Here is a 16,547-nt window from a genome sequence, read left to right as displayed (position 1 = left end):
TGTTGGCCTCTATGACCTCGTTCATATGAATTTGATCACCTTTAAAGATTTCTAAAATCTAGCGACTTCAACTGGAGTGAAGTTCTCTCACCACAGTGCTCAAGAGACATTATTGTTATTATACCTGTCCCACTGTTGCTAAAGTACAAAATATAATCTGAGATTATGAACACGGCTCACAATTTACCGACAAGAGACAAATGGTAAATAAAGCATTTAGGGTATGTCTGTTTGACAAGCTCCTCCTCTCACAGAGATGCTGCCTTTCACCTGTAAAAGCTTAATTTGACTGGGGAAATGTCCACAGTATTCTCACCAACACCCAACTGCACACCTCATTACCTGAACAAAGAGCCATCAACTAACTTACATCAATAAAGCCTGGATTCAGACTCCTGAGCCACGGTCACATTTTAATGAATGAAAACAAGTTGATTCAAACACTGTGACTTGTTTCTGGTCCTGGGCTAAAGTTAGAATTATTTACAATCATGTTCATAATGCAACACCAAGAACGGATGTTGACAAGACATAAGTGTTTTCATGATATGAAGTATATAGATTGAAGTTATTTTGAAACAGATTTAGGTCCTATTTTCTGCTGGTCGGCATCATTCTGACTTTGTTTTCCACATATTAGTGAAAGTAATACAACAAGTGAGAGGCTGGGGTGTCTTCAGATGATGGCTGCCCAGTAACATTACTTGGAGCGGACATAGAAATAAAGGTGTAATTTGAAATAAAAAACCTTTATAATGCCTTCCTTTCACTAAATAAATTGTGTACAAAGTTTTGGTTTTGGTGATACCAGCAATCATAAAACACTCAAAAACTCCGTTTTAAAGGAAAATCTTAGTGAACCTCTAAGGCTGGGTAATATTTACAATTAGGCCTTATATATTAATTGCTATTAAATATTACTTCATGAACCAGCTCGCCCCGGCCAGTAGAGTCCTGTGAATCCACCATCTAGTTTAAAGGGGGGCCATTCATTTTGTTGAGATGGAAACCTTGAGCTGCACAGTAAACTGGACAGTTTGATCCAGGGTACCACTTCTGCTCTGCAGCCATCAACTGTTTTGTAAGGATTCTTCAGTTATGAAAAATAGAATCTTTCAAACACAGAAAATTAGTAAAAGGCACATATACGCCGACAAGAATGAACACTATTAAAACCAAGTTGCCATATAAAAGCAAAGCAGTTGGATTGCATGTCAGGTGCATTAACTTTAATTGGATGGAGAACTTCTGGTCAGAAAAATGGCACATTAAAAGCAGAACTCAACTGAGGCTGAAGTTTCAGATAAACACAATTAAAAAAAAAAAACTATCACGGATTTAAATGGGTTGGCTTTTATAACAAGCTGGTTCCTGCAATAACTCATTACTGCCACCAAATGCACAAAGTGGTTTTACTTGAATTTTACATTATGTATTTTTACTTTCTGAAATAAAGTTCACTTTTATATCATTTGCCACACATTGGTGCGTCGCTTGAATTTAAAAAAATATTTTTTAATTCTCACCAACTGATGAGTGAATTAAGCAGCTGCCGGTATTATAACACCTCTGGCTCTAAACGTTATTAGTTTCACTATAATGAACCCAATTCTTTGTGGACTCTTGTGTTATTTCTTTGTAAAATATCTTGTCCTCACTTTAGCCTGTTGGGAACAGATGACAGACATCCAGAGATTAAACATTGTAAGATGTAAATGAATGTTGAACGAGTTCACTAATGTGGGCGCTGGAAACCCATTTACATTAGGTCTTGTTTGAGAGCAGAAATGAATTTATGATCCTGTCAAACCCCGGCAGGTGTGTGAAAACAGAATGAAATGTAGGCTTTGCATAGACACTTTTAAATCACACTTAGTTTTACTATAAACATGAATGCTCAAAAATTGAATATGTACCAACATGTAACCCTTCCAATCATGTTTTACAGCACTCAAATTAAAGAGGAGACAGTGTAACTCAGCACGCGGCTGACCCGTCTCCACTGCGTCCATCTAAGATGATCTGCTTTGGAGCGTGACGGTGAAACATTTTGAAAATCAGACATAAAAATCAAACTTGCAAATTAACTATTGCTAGACAGTTTTGACATCGGTATTATTAACATGAATCTGTACACCTCGAGGACATACAAAAGAATGCTTCAGTGACTGAAAAACAAAACTTAAATCATTGACAATATTAATATATTTATATTAATACCAACAAGGCTGTTATTTTTTTTTCTTTTTTTCTTTTTTTTTGTTCGAGTTTAGAACATTAACCATTTGTTTAAAATTGAGGGTAGTAGTCATTTGTCTTATAGGTAGCATCCTGCAGGGTCGACCCTCTGGCTTCCAGTCGCCACCACCTCGTCTCCCACCTCCAGTGTGGCTCAGTGTCTTTCCAGTTTCCTCCAGCACCGCTCACCGGTTGTCCGGCAGCCCCACGCATGACGCTCACATGGAATGAAAAGAAAAATTCACAAGGAATCTACACAAAGAACAAAAGTTGCACTTGGCCTCTTCATTCCCTGTTTATATGGAGAGAGAGAGAGAGAAAAAAAAAAAATGTAGCACAACCGAGACCTGTTCCCATCGCGACATCTACTCCAAGACATGGTAACCCTCCGAAAAAAATCTTACAGAATACAGTACATCACGTTTTGTTTTACTTCACTTGAACTGCAAAACGAGAGGGCAGGGATGGGCGGGGAACAGAAGAAAGAATTTACCAAGTCTACACTGGTTACCAGTTTCTGTGTCCACACAGAAATCAGAACAGTTGAACTGCTTTTTTTTTTCCTTTTTTTTTTTTTTTGTTACGGCGCGTCCATAACAGCTAAACGATGACTCCCCTTCCTGACTAATTTCCACAAGTCCTCTTCACCCCTGCAGTGAGAGTCCAGGAGGAAGACGAGGGCGAGGCCTCGTTTAATCGTTTTTCTTCTCCCCCTCCGGTTTGTCTGTGATGGCGGTGGAGGCGGCCGAGGCGGTGGAGGCGGCCTCGATTGCAGGAGTGGAATCTTCCGTGCTGTTCTGAGTCTGGTCCGCCCCGCTGGTCCCAAACTCATTGACCCTGTTGGGATCCACTCGGTAGATCCAGCGCTGGTACAGGTAGATGAAAAACACCACATCTGGAGGAGGAGGGCGGGGAGGGGGTGGGGCAGGTTAGGCCGGTGACCAACAACAAACCACCAAGCTGCTTTATTTAACCAATCAAATAGTTCAATTCATTGTTGAGTTAAAGCCGAATATGTTCAGAGTGTAATCTCTGAATTTGATGAGAAAAATATATTTCTGTGTCATTTTGCTGTTTGATCTGAACCATTTGTCTGGTGGTTTAGTGAGCTTACAAATAAATGTTTTCTGGCAGATGAGAATGTCATTATCCTCAGACTCACACTTCTAAGACAGTCAGTCACACTCTGGTGGGTTGTACTGTGCTTAAAAGTCTTAAAAGCCACCATGAAGGCCAGATTATCAGTGTAACTTCTATTTCTATCTCCTTGTGGTAAAGTTTGAATTTTTGCAGCATCCTCGCATGCTATTCCTGAATTTTCCACAAATTTTGATTTTCTTTTTGAGTATGTGCTTCTAACGGTGCAGGACTAATTAGGCACCAAAAATCCGGCAGTAGGAAAAGATTTTTTTTAAAACAGACTCCTAGAATAGTAATCTTTGCGCCTTGCCTCTTTAAGAATCAGGCAATATGAAGGATCCCTGACTGTGCTGCTTGAGTTCTGGGTGAAATCGATTTATTTGGCACTAGGTGGCGTGAGATGACTGATGGTCAGTCGTCACACAAGTCAAGCAGAAACAGCTGGACTTTTGCATTATGCTGACAGATGAAGCTAAAAGTAATTTATATGTTTAATAACTCTGTAATCTTTCCCTCCTCCCGCTGCTGCAATCATTATAGAAATACAAAATGTCAACAAGGTCGTACCATCTCTGAGGCATCCTATCCTGTACATCATGGGCATCTTGATGACGAAGGCAAAGAGGTCATCAATAAAGGTATTGAGGGCCTTGTAGGTGAGCATCCTCCATGGGAGGTGGGCAACAGATTTCATTTTGTAGTTGATGAACAGCTGTGGCGTCATTGTGATAAAACCTAAACACCAAAACAGAGAAAAAAAGAGGCTGTTTAGTCAAACAAACAATTTCTCCATTGCAGGCTGTATTTTGGCCAAAAGGCAGTATGACTGAGGGAGTGAGCCAGCCAGGATGAGGTCTATTAATATACAGCACATTAGGAGAGGCAAGTGGGAATTGGGTAGGTAACCATGATACAAGTCTGAAAACATTAGCTGTATGCGTAACCACTCGGAGACAAGGGTAATCAAGAGAGACTAAAATAATCTGGAACTTTTTATCTGGGATTCAGAACGGGTCGACACAAATAGAGAGAAAATCCACCGGACACACTGCGGCCACACCGAGCAAACGCAAATCACACACAGAAATGTCCTGATCCACAAAGGTTCATCGACACTTAGTGCTCCATCTAAACTTACTGATGGAAACAACATCCACTCCTCTGCAGTTCCAGTGTTTTTCTGTTTGTTTGATGTATTCAAATGTACAGAACCCTCAGTGGAGTGGACGGTAAAAGAACATTTTCCCTCTACATCGTCACTGCATCACTCCATGTGTATGACAAGTTCAACAGCAGTGTTGCACACGCAAATGAGCAGCAGGCCTATGACTGCAGGGAATTACTCAATTCAATTTAACTTTATTTATATAGCACCACATACAACACATTCATTTCTAGGTGCTTTCTGCAGAAAGAAACTCAACAATCCACATGAGGAAGGATAAGCCACGGTGGAAAGGAAACTACTACTGTGTGTGAGGCAAAAACCTTTTCTCCAGAGATGAGAGGGACTCAATGTGGTTCAAGGTTAAGTTATCAGTGGCCTTGACTGTATCATACCATCTCAGTAGGTTTAATAATGGTTTTGTTCTATTTGTCTGAAATGAAACAGATAGCCAGACAACACCCAAGTGTCTTCAACAAAGGAACTCTATTCTAGTCTTTAGGCCTCAAATAGCATAGGAGCATAAATATTAGTATAAGATTATGGTCATTAGCGTTATAAGTGTAACATTCTTCAATAAGGTTGATTAAGATCCTTCTTAGGTGGTTTCAAGCCTCAAACATTTCAGCAAATGTCATGTCATCTACCGAAAGTCTTCTTAAAGTTATAAACACACAGAAAACAGCGATAAGTGTAGCGCTAGAAAACTTACCAAAGGTTAACAAGAAGCCATAGAGCATGCTGAGTACCCATGAGTACCAGCCTTTGTGCTCTACGTACAATAAGCTGTAGATGGCGTAGCAGCCAAACAGAGGGTAGAGCAGCCACGACAAGTACTTGAAGGCCATCTGTCGACAAGAGAAGAGGAATTATCTGTTAGCTGGTGATCATTGAGGCCGGCAGAGAGAGAGAGAGAGGTGTGTTTAGACACAATTCATCCACAACGCAACACAAACTGAATAAGAAGGATTCACCGAGGTTTCAGCCGAGTGCTGGACTAACTTACATCGTCGTAGATTTTGGTTGAAGACTGTACATATGTCGACTTGTCTTTGAAGACCAATCTTGGAATGATGCCTGCGATTTTGTTCTCTCTGTCCAACTGGATGAAGACAACAAGTGGCAGGTTGAGTTTGACAATAAGATAGGTAGAGAAATAAAACAACAAAGGTAATAGAATAGTAGAAATAGAAGATAATCCAAAAAATAAAGCACAAACCAAGTGTCAAAAACACACACACAAACAAAGTGATTGTTTCTACTCACTTTGACATCCATGACCTTGGTGATCTTCCACAGGTCAATGAGAAGACCAATGAAGACGCTGACCTGCACCACGAAGTTGGTTTCATTGTCCAGGATGTAGAGCAGGACCACTAGAGACTGAAACACTCCAAATATGATGGAGCGCACCGACAGCCCTTCTAGAGACTGCCTGCTGTTCCAAAACTGGATATCTGAGGAGAACATGGAACGAGAGTTAATGGACGGCTCCAGCACGTTCTTCTTGTGAAGAAGAAATCAACAGAAAGTGAGACTTGCTTTCTTACCATTCTTGAAGGCAAGGAACTCAAAGATGCTGTGCACAATTGAAACAACAATGGTGAGTCCCAGCAGGTAGGGGTTTGTTTCCAAGAGGGCCACCTGCATGAAGAGAATATCAAACTCAAGTTACTGAAGAAACCTTATGAGACTTAGAAAGTAAGAAAATGGCTTTCAGCTGCAGAGACGAGTCAGTAACAAAGACGTCAATACAACAGTTCTTAATAAGAATCATATTAATGTTAACTTTAATGCCGTATCACTTTTCAAAACCAAAGTTACAAAATCCAAACATGTTAAAGAGTTAAAAGGGTTCCGTTGGTTGATCGTTTGCTACGGCCATGGCAAAGTCATGGCAACATGCACAGTAGACTTGGTTTGTTATTTCCAGCGACTCGGGACCTTTTCAGACCTGGGACCTTCTATTAGTGAAGTCAAATGACAAAACCGAGTTCCAAAGAGAAATTTAATACAGGAATCTGACTTTGCCTGCCTGGGGTCCATGAATGATGAACTTCTGCACAGAATATAGGACAGTCAGGATTCTGACACAACTAATTAACCCTTAGTATCTCCGTCAAAGCACATAAGTATAACGATTCAAAGCTTCAAGTAAATACACAAGCAGTCACCTGAACATTGAAACATTTTTAAATCAAATCTAAAATCACATGCTGATAAAAATAGCAGAATTTCTGTAAGAGGTTGTGTGTAAAATGTAAAATCTAATTCTATTTATACTGAGGTTCTAAAACTGCCATTAAAAGTAACTTTGTGAGTAGCGTCTATTCTACAAGATTTGATAAACTGACTGACAGAAAAATATTGAGTGAAACTCTTTTCTCTTGAGAAACGTTTCCAGTTCATTGGCCACTAATTCTCTGACCAGGAAAATGTGAGGTGCTGCACTGATAACAGATTTCAGAAGAATCCTGTCACAGGATGTTCACACGCAGCCTGCTTCTTTAACTGTGATGTTGTTCAGGTGTCTGTGCTATACATGTATGACTCCTGCAAGTATAAGGTCAACTAGACTTCAAGACTCTTTCTGTTTCTGTTTTTAAAGCAAAAATGCTTCCAACACTGAAAATCCAACATGTAAATAACAGTTTGGTGTTCATGAGGTACTTTCATATTCAGCTCTCAGTTTGACAACTCAACTGCATCTCATACTCACTGGAGGTGATGTTGGTTCTTCAGTAGATACATCATTTAGATAAAAACAGGATCAATAGAGATTACTGTTCCACCACAGTGTCAAGTCATGATGAAAAACTCATAAAACCAAGAATACTTTTAGGACTTTTATATCGGCTATCGAAATGGTTTGCTTTTTAATTTTTTCTGATGCCCATTTTTGCTCTTGTTTTCTGTGTTGAAATAAGAAATGGACGATCGTGGACCCACATGTGTGGCTTTTCTGAACGTAATAAGTGAATTACATCCCCAAATTTTTTTTCATAAGTCTTCCTGCCCCCAAGCACTTACTTTGACAGAGTCCTGGTCTTCATCTGACTGCTCATAAGTGTCCTCAGGAAGGAAGTTCCAGGGCGAGCGGGCGTTCTGGGCAGCGTAAAGCTGCCAGCGCCACAATGACAGCGGGCAGTAGGCGAGACGCAACGGGAGCTTCGTCAGGGTGTCATTGATTGGATAGTAGTCCTTCTGAAGGTTCCAGTAGTCATTGAAGTACACAATAGGGTAGTAATCTCCACTCACAGCATCAAACTTAACATCTAATATTGGACAGAGCAGAAGAGCAGAAGTGTCAGGCCTGCGTTACAATCTACACATTGACAGGTGCGACGTCACACTCAGTCGTGACTGAGACCTTGAGAAAACATTTACAGGAACTCACGTTGGTCGAGAGGAGGCGGAACTGAGCCTTTGACCCAGGCTGTGTGATCGTCCACCATATTGATGGTGAGGTTGGGGTGCCAGTGTGAGATGATCTCCACTGGACCATGGCTCTCTGCCCGCTACGAGGAAACACCACGGCAGAGAAATCACAATCCAAAATACATTTGAGAAACAATACAAATGAGTGTACTGTGTTTTACAATTAGAATAGTTAGGTTATTTTTTGCGCCTCGGTTCACATTCTTAAGAAAGACACACTATGTGCCATTAAATAGACATTTACTTTAATCATCTCAGGATCTGCTTCCGTCTCTCCTGTGAGCAGATTCTTGGTCTTCAGAAACTTTCTTCGCTTAAATTTATTCAGCACTGCAAGAATGAAAATATAAAGAAATCAATCAGATACTATCCTTTTACTAGAGTTACTATGTGTGTCCTACACGTTTACTCACTTCTCGTTGCATGAACTGTGGCCAGTCTGCGATACTGTCCCTTACGTTTGGGGTCTGGGTGAAACCCGCTTTTGGTGAAGTAGACGTGCATGTAAAGAGAACCATTATGTTGGACTTGCTGCAAAATCAAACAACACAAATAAGTATTAATAGTTTCACACAAACACACATCAGCACTGCAATACCATTAACTTCAAAACTGGCATGTTGATCGTGCTCTTCATATCTACTACAATCCCTAATTTCAGCTCCTGTCTGTTACACCTCCTATAAATTTTGCAGTCACTCACCTCTGGGATGTCCAGATCCAGATATTGCTGGTAGCATCCATCACCATCGTCCCCTGTGCTCCAGTCTCCATAGACCAGGTCTCTGTGGAACCAGAACAGGGCATCTGTGTTGTTGAAGTCGGAGAACACCTCCTCCTGGGACACGTACACATAGAGATCCTGCAGGCAGGGTGAGAAAATAAAAGGTGTTTATGACATTACAGCATCAGGAGAGACAGAGATAGCTCTGGTAATGTGGGGGGGGTGTGGGGGGTGCAATATGTAAATATTTGAGTGTGACACAATGCACATTATGAACATGTTTTTAAGAGAGGACAGATGTGATACCATGAGGGTGTCTTTGGTGAAGAGGTTCCTGCTGGGTACCCGGGGGGCACCGGCTGGTGTGTTGGGGTCAGGAGTGGACGGCCCTCGGCGGAACCAGCTACTGATCGCCCAGATTATAAAGATTCTGGAGGAGAGAGTACAGTCTAGAGTCAGAGAGACAACCACTATGTTAAAAACTGTGACTCGAGACACACAAGGCTGCGCCAAAAGAGTTGAACTACATGTAGGATAATCAGACTGAATTATATTCAGTCCATTCAAGTCCACGATATTCAGAGTTTAAATCGAAAACGTTTCTGGCATTATACAACAGTCCGGTGAAAAAATTATTTCAACAAAGTGGCTTGTGTCATGCAAAGCCAACAGTAATATTATCAAATTGTCAATTAGTTTTACTTTGCTTTACGTTTAACCTTCCTTTATGCTCTCGTTTTCTTGAAGTATACTTCACCTAGAAAGGTTAAGCAGGCATACAGATAAACTCTGTGTTGTCTTCTATCAGTTCATTTTATAAAGGACGATTGTTAACTGAAAAGCAAACATCTGTGTCGAGCAGAACTGTTATAATTCTCTCAAAACACTGACACATTCAATAGGTGCTATATTAACTCCATCTTACAGCTGATCTCTCACAAGGAATATATAGTACAAGACAAACGTGGCTCATTCTGCTCTTATCTAAAGCTCATTTACCCCGTCCAGCATATTGATGAATAGTTTGATCTGCTCTGTAAATATCTGGAGCAGTCGTTCCCAACTGAAGATCTACGACCCTGTTCTTCATTTTGTCTGCTGTGAGGATGTGAAATCAGATTTCCACATGTCGAACCAAACTAAAACCACTAAAGTCTAGAATCCAGAGCACCGCTGGATGTAACTTATTTTTTTTAACATTTGGAGTTCATGTATCTTCACTGTCCTGTTTTGGCAAGTATGAGATCTGAGAGGTCTACAGCCTCGCTTAGAACGAAACTAAAGCGGCTCCAGGGGAGAAAAAGGTTGGAAATCACTGACCGAGAGAAAAAGGTTTTTTGAAAGTATTGGTTCAGCACAGATGAATTGTAGCATGTACGTTTATTATTATGATACTAAAATGTGCAGTTTTTTTTAAAAAATAAAATAAAAAAATCAGCAGCAGATTTAGATTGCAATTTTAAATAGTTAATGATGCATAAAGGTCTTGATTTATTACATGGACCTGTTCTCTGACCCGAGTGACTGGAGACTCATTGGCAACGTTGGAGCTTGCCTGAGGCAATAGAAACCAAGCGAAGGCTGTTATTCAAACGAGGTGCCAGAAAAATACTGCCATGTTCCAGCTTCAAACAGGTTTTACAAGAGAATCTTATGCAAAATAACACTTGTTTCAGGGGACCTGCACTTTTTTTTTTGCCAGAAAGTAAGATAACACACAAAAAATGAACAAGCCATGGAAACGTGTATCAGGAACAGATGAGAGCTGAAACCCACCACACTCTGTTAATACTCTTGTAGGCCACAGCGTAGATGTGAAGCTTTACAATGTATGACAGGGAGGAAACTGTGCTGCATACATCCACTTACATCATCTTTCAGTACTGATGCTCAGATTATGATTAACAGTCAAATTGTTAGTGTAGTCTGGAGTTCACCGATATACTGTAAATGAGTGAAAACAGCAGACCAAACTCTAAATAAGACGTGGAACCAGGTTTCGGTGTTTCACAAAGCCATATTAAATTGGAAACATAGATGGTTAAAATAAAGACGATTTATGATTTCATGAAAACAGTCACCTAAGTTAAAACTTGGTGGCAGCCAATGCCTCTGAAATATCTTGGGTCAGGGCCTAAAAAGAGGCTGGTTAAGACGCAACCCCAAAATTAAACTGTCCTCTCTGAGCCAAAGCTCATTTAAAATGGAACTGCGGCAAAACGGGAAACTGTGCTGGTGTCGGATTAATCAAAATGTGAAAGTCTTTTGGAAACCATAAGAGCTGTGTGATGCAGACTAAAGAGAGAGAGAAACCTGCTGGCTTGTTATGAGCACACAACTCAAAAGCTCTCCAACAGGGTAGGTTTGCATTAGAGCCCTTTATATTTTTTTTTAACAGCACTATATGTAGAGGTCTTAGAAAAACTATGTCTTCCCATTCAGACATCATCCTTCTTTAGACGAGGCCTGCAAAATTCAGCAAGAAACCTTTAGACCAGAACCTGCATCCCAGGTGATAAATCTGTCTGCAGTCCAAAGCTCTCAGAAGTAGAAAACATTTGGTTCATCATAAATGGGACAATTCTCTCCCCAAACTAAAGCAACTGCTCTCTTCGCTGTTGGACACAAACATCAAATGCGAAGAGGCGATTGTCCACAGTGGTAAACATGACCTTGACAAATCTCTTCAGGCGCGCAAATAAAACTTCTGAACTTTCATGAACAAGGAACATTTTTGGAAGTTTCAACAAGTATCAGGAAATGGTACCGTTTCTGTTTCACCTTTTCACCCCCCAAAAAAGTCAAGGGTCGTGGGGACTGGACTTCCAAAGGTTTAGACACTTTGTAGGTGAGGTTCTGTAGTGCTGAACATCTGACTGAATAACTATTTGAGTATTTCTGGTGTTTTAAATCCACCCTGCTCCATGTGTCTCTTTTCCAGTTTTGTCTCAATTCTCTCGTTTTCCAGTAACAAAGCACAACTGACCTGCCCTCTATGTTTACAGTCCATCAGACGAAGACGCCTCTCCTGCTTTTTTATAGTGTCATAAGACTTTGGTCTTTTTTCTCATATAAGAGAATGATTTGTGAGATTTGCAAATCACTGAATCCTGTTTTTAATTGCATCTTAGACATTATCCAACGATTTTGGAAATGGGATTGTTGATCATATTAGAAAATCTCCTGAGTGAACCTTTGTTAACAGTTATTCTTTTTTCTGAAACTGTGGCAACAGAAATGGAAACAGATGTTTGAGTTGGCTGATTTTGGACCAAAAAATATTGAAAACAGACACAGCGAGACAGGCTTTCAGCTTTGTGTAGAAAGCCAAAAGAGAGTGAACTTAAAGTGAGGTGAATTTCATGAAACAGTTTTTTCACCTGCTACTTTTTATTTGGACTTATCACACCAATATGCGAGTATATTTTCTACTCATCGTGGGACTGAAATATCCGAGTAGAGCGTTATTTTTGCGAAACCAAAAACAAAAGGCTCCCACCTGAAGAGAACTCCTTTAATGACCTGCCATGCATTAGGCGCTTGTTGTGGCTGCTGCTGCGGGTCTTGTGCGTTTCCAGCCGTCGCCACAGTCTGGCCATCTGTCGTTGCAGCGGTCCCATTGCTGTTCACCTACAAGCAAACACACACACACGGTTAGTGTTACCAAAGAAAGTTACAATGATGATGCAGTAGTTGTACCAGGTAATAATGTATGTTAATGAAAACCAAACAGCAGAACTGGCAGTGAGACAGAGCTCCTCATTTGGCCCCTCATTGAATCCACAAAGTTTTACCTAACGTAATAGTGATGATCGTATAACTTCATTAGGTTGCAAGTGATTAATCTTCATTGTTCAGTCAAGACAAAGACTGTTAAAAAAAAAAAAAAATCACTAAAAAGGTACAATTAAAGTAACAAAAAGACAGTTCATCCATAACTTAGGTCACATGAACTCACAAAATGGACAATAACCTTTGTGTTTTAAGCACTTTCCCAAACAACTTCTGTCAATAAGTTATAAAAGCAAGTATTCTTTCTGCGGCAGAGTAAATACAACAATGTGTTACTAGACTGCCAACAGGACCGACAAGAACAGGAGCAAGACATGGAGGTATAGACATTAACACGTTGAAGAAAAGCTTTCACATTGGACTAAATGCAACAGAATTATAGATCATGAAAAAAATATTTTAAGAAATATCTATCTCAAAATGACATGTACAAAATAAGCACTCAAGCTAAGTCTTGATTTGACGTAACAGAACCAACGTTGATGAATGTCAAAACTGAGTGCCCACCATTTAATCAACCTTTATGGCTGCTTCACATGAGAACATTTTCGGATCTGAAGCTGATCCTCGAGAAAAGTACAAACAATAATTGAGTCATGCTACTTTTGTGCACTGTCTTGTAATAGTCATTGCTCCCGAGTGCTTCAGCTTCAATGGTAAGAAGTGGCATTACAAGGCTGACTCAGCTGTGGCTAACTGATTAGCATTTATCTTCCCTAGAATTTTCCTACAACTTTCCCATGATTATCTTGTAGGTTGTGTTCGAATAGAAATATTACATCAAGTACTTACAAATATTTCTTTTAGTGTCATTAAGAACTTTAAAGAGAGCTGACAAAATCTACTAATATAATCTGTCGTTAGTTTGCACATTATTGTAATTTCCACCTTCCACAGCTTCAGCGTGTCCGTATCGCCGCCCACCCCTCCAGCAAGGCCACATTCTATTCAAGTAACACAATAGAGAAGCACATGCCAAGTCATGAGACTCATTCACTATCTAAACATCTAATCTCCCCTGTTGTCACCAACACAAGAGGGGTCAGTGGCTGGCCTCTAGAAACAAACACCACTTGAGTTTTTCTGTTTAACCCAGCTATTGTCGGTAGATCCTGGACAAGACCAAACCCGAAAAATAAAGTAAAGATTTGAGATAAACCACTGGCCAAACAGCGTCATAAATGGAGCATTTCAAGGCCATGAAGTGGGACAAAAATGGGGTTATTCATCCTCACTGCCCTGTCCTGCTGTATTAAAATAGAAGCAATCTCATTATCGGAGACATGGATCACTAACTTCCAGCGGTATCATAGTGTAATAGTCAGTCAAGATTACATATACTGTCGATAAATGAAATTGGGCCTGCTCTTCCAGGTTAAGACAATAATTGACCATTTACATACACTTAACAAGATTAATAATTAACCATCAATGCAGGGTTCAGAACGAAGACTTCACGCCAGGATCATTGTGTTGTACAGCGTTAGGATTGGGAAACAGTTCCGAGAAGTCAGAAACTACTCAGTAGTAATGTTTTGTCAGACATGTGAATAAATTCTACTGCAGGCAACTAAAACAAGCACACAGATTCAATAACCAACTATACAGTCTTGTCCTTATACATTCATGAATACGAGAAATGCAAAGAAAATGAATTGCTGAAGTCTGTATAGTCAGCGATACAATTTTCAAATTATCACAGAAAGATCAGCTGTGATTAACCTCTTTCTGGAAACAACAATAACGCAAGTGCTCCCAAATAAAATGACTAGCACATCCTGGCAAACATTTTAAAACAAAAGAACAACCCGGTGCATGTTGTACCTTTGCCCTAGTTTCCACCAAGTGGAGATTTGCATGAAGAAAATAATCAGAGCAAAGAAACTGCTCACTTTGAACTTAAACCCCTGAAAAATAATATTCTTTAAGACTACGTGTAGCAAGGGACATATATATATATATATCAGAAACGGTACATAAAAGGCTGCATAAGTGTTTGATTATTTTTCTTAACTTCAAAACAGTTGATTAGAAGAAAATTGACCCCTCACTATTTTGGAAGTTCTATCTCTAGCTCTGTAAATGTGTGAATATACGATTTTCTTCAGTGTTTTAAGAAAATAAAAGTAGGAGTTTGGACTGCTGTTGTGAACAAATATCGTACAAGGCTGAATTTTACGCTGGTCAATAATTTCCATCACAATCTTCGGACAATTAAAAAACCAAAACCTGACGTGGTTGGTTAAGAAATATAAAACAATAAGAACAAAACTGTTATTTGCAGCCCCAGACTGACCTACACTACTTAATTGTACCTTAAGCAGTTGAATGCAGGTCCACTTAGGACAAAATCTGATAAAGGAAGGACCAAAGAGAACACAGAGTAAATCAGAAAATGACATAACACGTTATTCAACATAGGAAAAAAACAAAAACCAATGAGTTGCAAAAACTTCACTTGGATGGCTTGGATAAAAGAATCTGGAAATGCCTTAAAATAGTTGCGAACATTGTTGCTATTGAATTTATTCCCTCCCTTGCTTTACCGATGCAGGGTGTAACTCCATTGTAACGTGTATTTCATTTAAACTCAATTTAATTTACACAGTTACGTGTAACGTTAAAATTAATTCTGGTCATTCATTGCATAAATACTGGTGTGTGTGTGTGTGTGTGTGTGTGTGTGTGTGTGTGTGTGTGTGTGTGTGTGTGTGTCTCTCATTGGGCTTGAGGAGTGATGAATCACGATGACCTCGTGATGAGAGCTGGCCACAGTGGAACATAATTGCCAGGGTGTCTCATAATTAGCAGGACATTGTCACAATGATTGTGTAAAGTTAACAACATGTACAGTACAGCTCCATCCGATGCGTCCGGTCCGTCTCGCCGAGCTGTTTCGTGGGGAACCGATCGCCCCTGTGAAGGATTTACAAGACTCGTGTTGGGTTTAAAGTTCCTCCTGCGAAATATGAAAAGAAGGAGCTGGGAGTTCCCGGCAGGTGGGGGAATGTGTGAGAGCTGCTGAGACTGGCCTGGCTCATGTTCAGGCCTCGCCATGTCTCCCTGACACACTGCAGCAGACAGCTTCCTCACACCGACACAACTTGGAGTCAACTTCAACACCCGCCCGGGTTCACGGTACCGTCCGTTTCCAGGCGGGGTTACACCGGCGTCCCTCCGCTGGGCTAACCGTGGTGGGGGTGGGGGGGTTTCTAGACACACCGTGAACGACAGGAGGGGGTCGTTTTAAAACCAACCGGCACTGACAACGTCACTGGGGCTCATGTAACGGGCGCTAGCACGTTACCGATACGGGGGTCGCTCACACCGTCCCCCGGCAGCCCAACCGGACTCCCTCGGGTGGATGTGAGGAGCTAGAGAGAGCAGTAAAGGTGTCATTCATTTTACCTCGCCGTTGCTCACGGTGGCTTGAGTTGCTTCGCTCTCCTGCGTCGCCATCTTTCCTCGTCTCTATCGCGCACACACCACACCGTGACCGTGCTGCTGGCTGGGAACTGGTCTCAGTCTCGCGAGAGGTCAGCCGAGAGCGGCGTCATCGCAGTGACGTAGGAGCCTCACGTCAGTGATCAACAGCAGCAGAACCAAGGGGAACCGAACTGCGAATAACTTTCTGGAGAGGAACTGGGAGCAATGACGGCTCTCCAACTCAAATTAGAGGAAATATATCAAGAAAAAGCCAAAGTGGCTTTTGACGGGTCTGGAAGGAAATGGCTAGAACAAGGAGAGAAATGCACCAAATACTTTTTTTAACTTGGAAATAAGAAACTTTGAGTTTATCCTCCCTCTCGAAAATTCTAATTGATAACCAAATATGTGAAAACAAACAAGATATCTCCCATTACGTTGCTGATTTCTATCAGAAGTTATTTGATACTGAAAATGAAAATTACATTGAGCTATTAAAGGAACTGAAAAATTCATGAACGGTAATGATGACAATTTTAAGGCAGTTTGAGACCAGAAGGTTAATTCAACAGAGGTAAAAGACTATATTGGCAGATCTCTTTGAAACAATGGTTTGATAAGCAG

The 16,547-nt window shown here is 40.6% G+C and overlaps 1 protein-coding gene across 1 annotated transcript; it reads right to left on the bottom strand.

The window, feature by feature from the left end:
• Positions 1–1,843: 1,843 nt before the first annotated feature.
• On the bottom strand, positions 1,844–16,028 carry clptm1 (CLPTM1 regulator of GABA type A receptor forward trafficking). The gene is made up of 14 exons (XM_080459668.1): positions 15,906–16,028; positions 12,205–12,335; positions 9,012–9,135; positions 8,685–8,843; positions 8,395–8,512; positions 8,226–8,311; positions 7,941–8,061; positions 7,574–7,818; positions 6,094–6,187; positions 5,810–6,000; positions 5,550–5,645; positions 5,256–5,391; positions 3,946–4,113; positions 1,844–3,133 (listed from the first exon to the last, which is right to left on the bottom strand). Exons 1-14 carry the CDS (start codon positions 15,954–15,956, stop codon positions 2,931–2,933), a joined length of 1,923 nt encoding a protein of 640 aa, XP_080315794.1. The 5' UTR covers positions 15,957–16,028; the 3' UTR covers positions 1,844–2,930.
• Between the last annotated feature and the right edge of the window lie 519 nt (positions 16,029–16,547).

This window comes from Lipophrys pholis, assembly GCF_963383615.2.
Source record: "Lipophrys pholis genome assembly, chromosome: 3".
In the NCBI taxonomy this organism is placed as follows: domain Eukaryota; kingdom Metazoa; phylum Chordata; class Actinopteri; order Blenniiformes; family Blenniidae; genus Lipophrys; species Lipophrys pholis.
The sequence above is the reverse complement of the archived record's forward strand: the minus strand, read 5'-3'. Positions and strand labels throughout refer to the sequence as shown.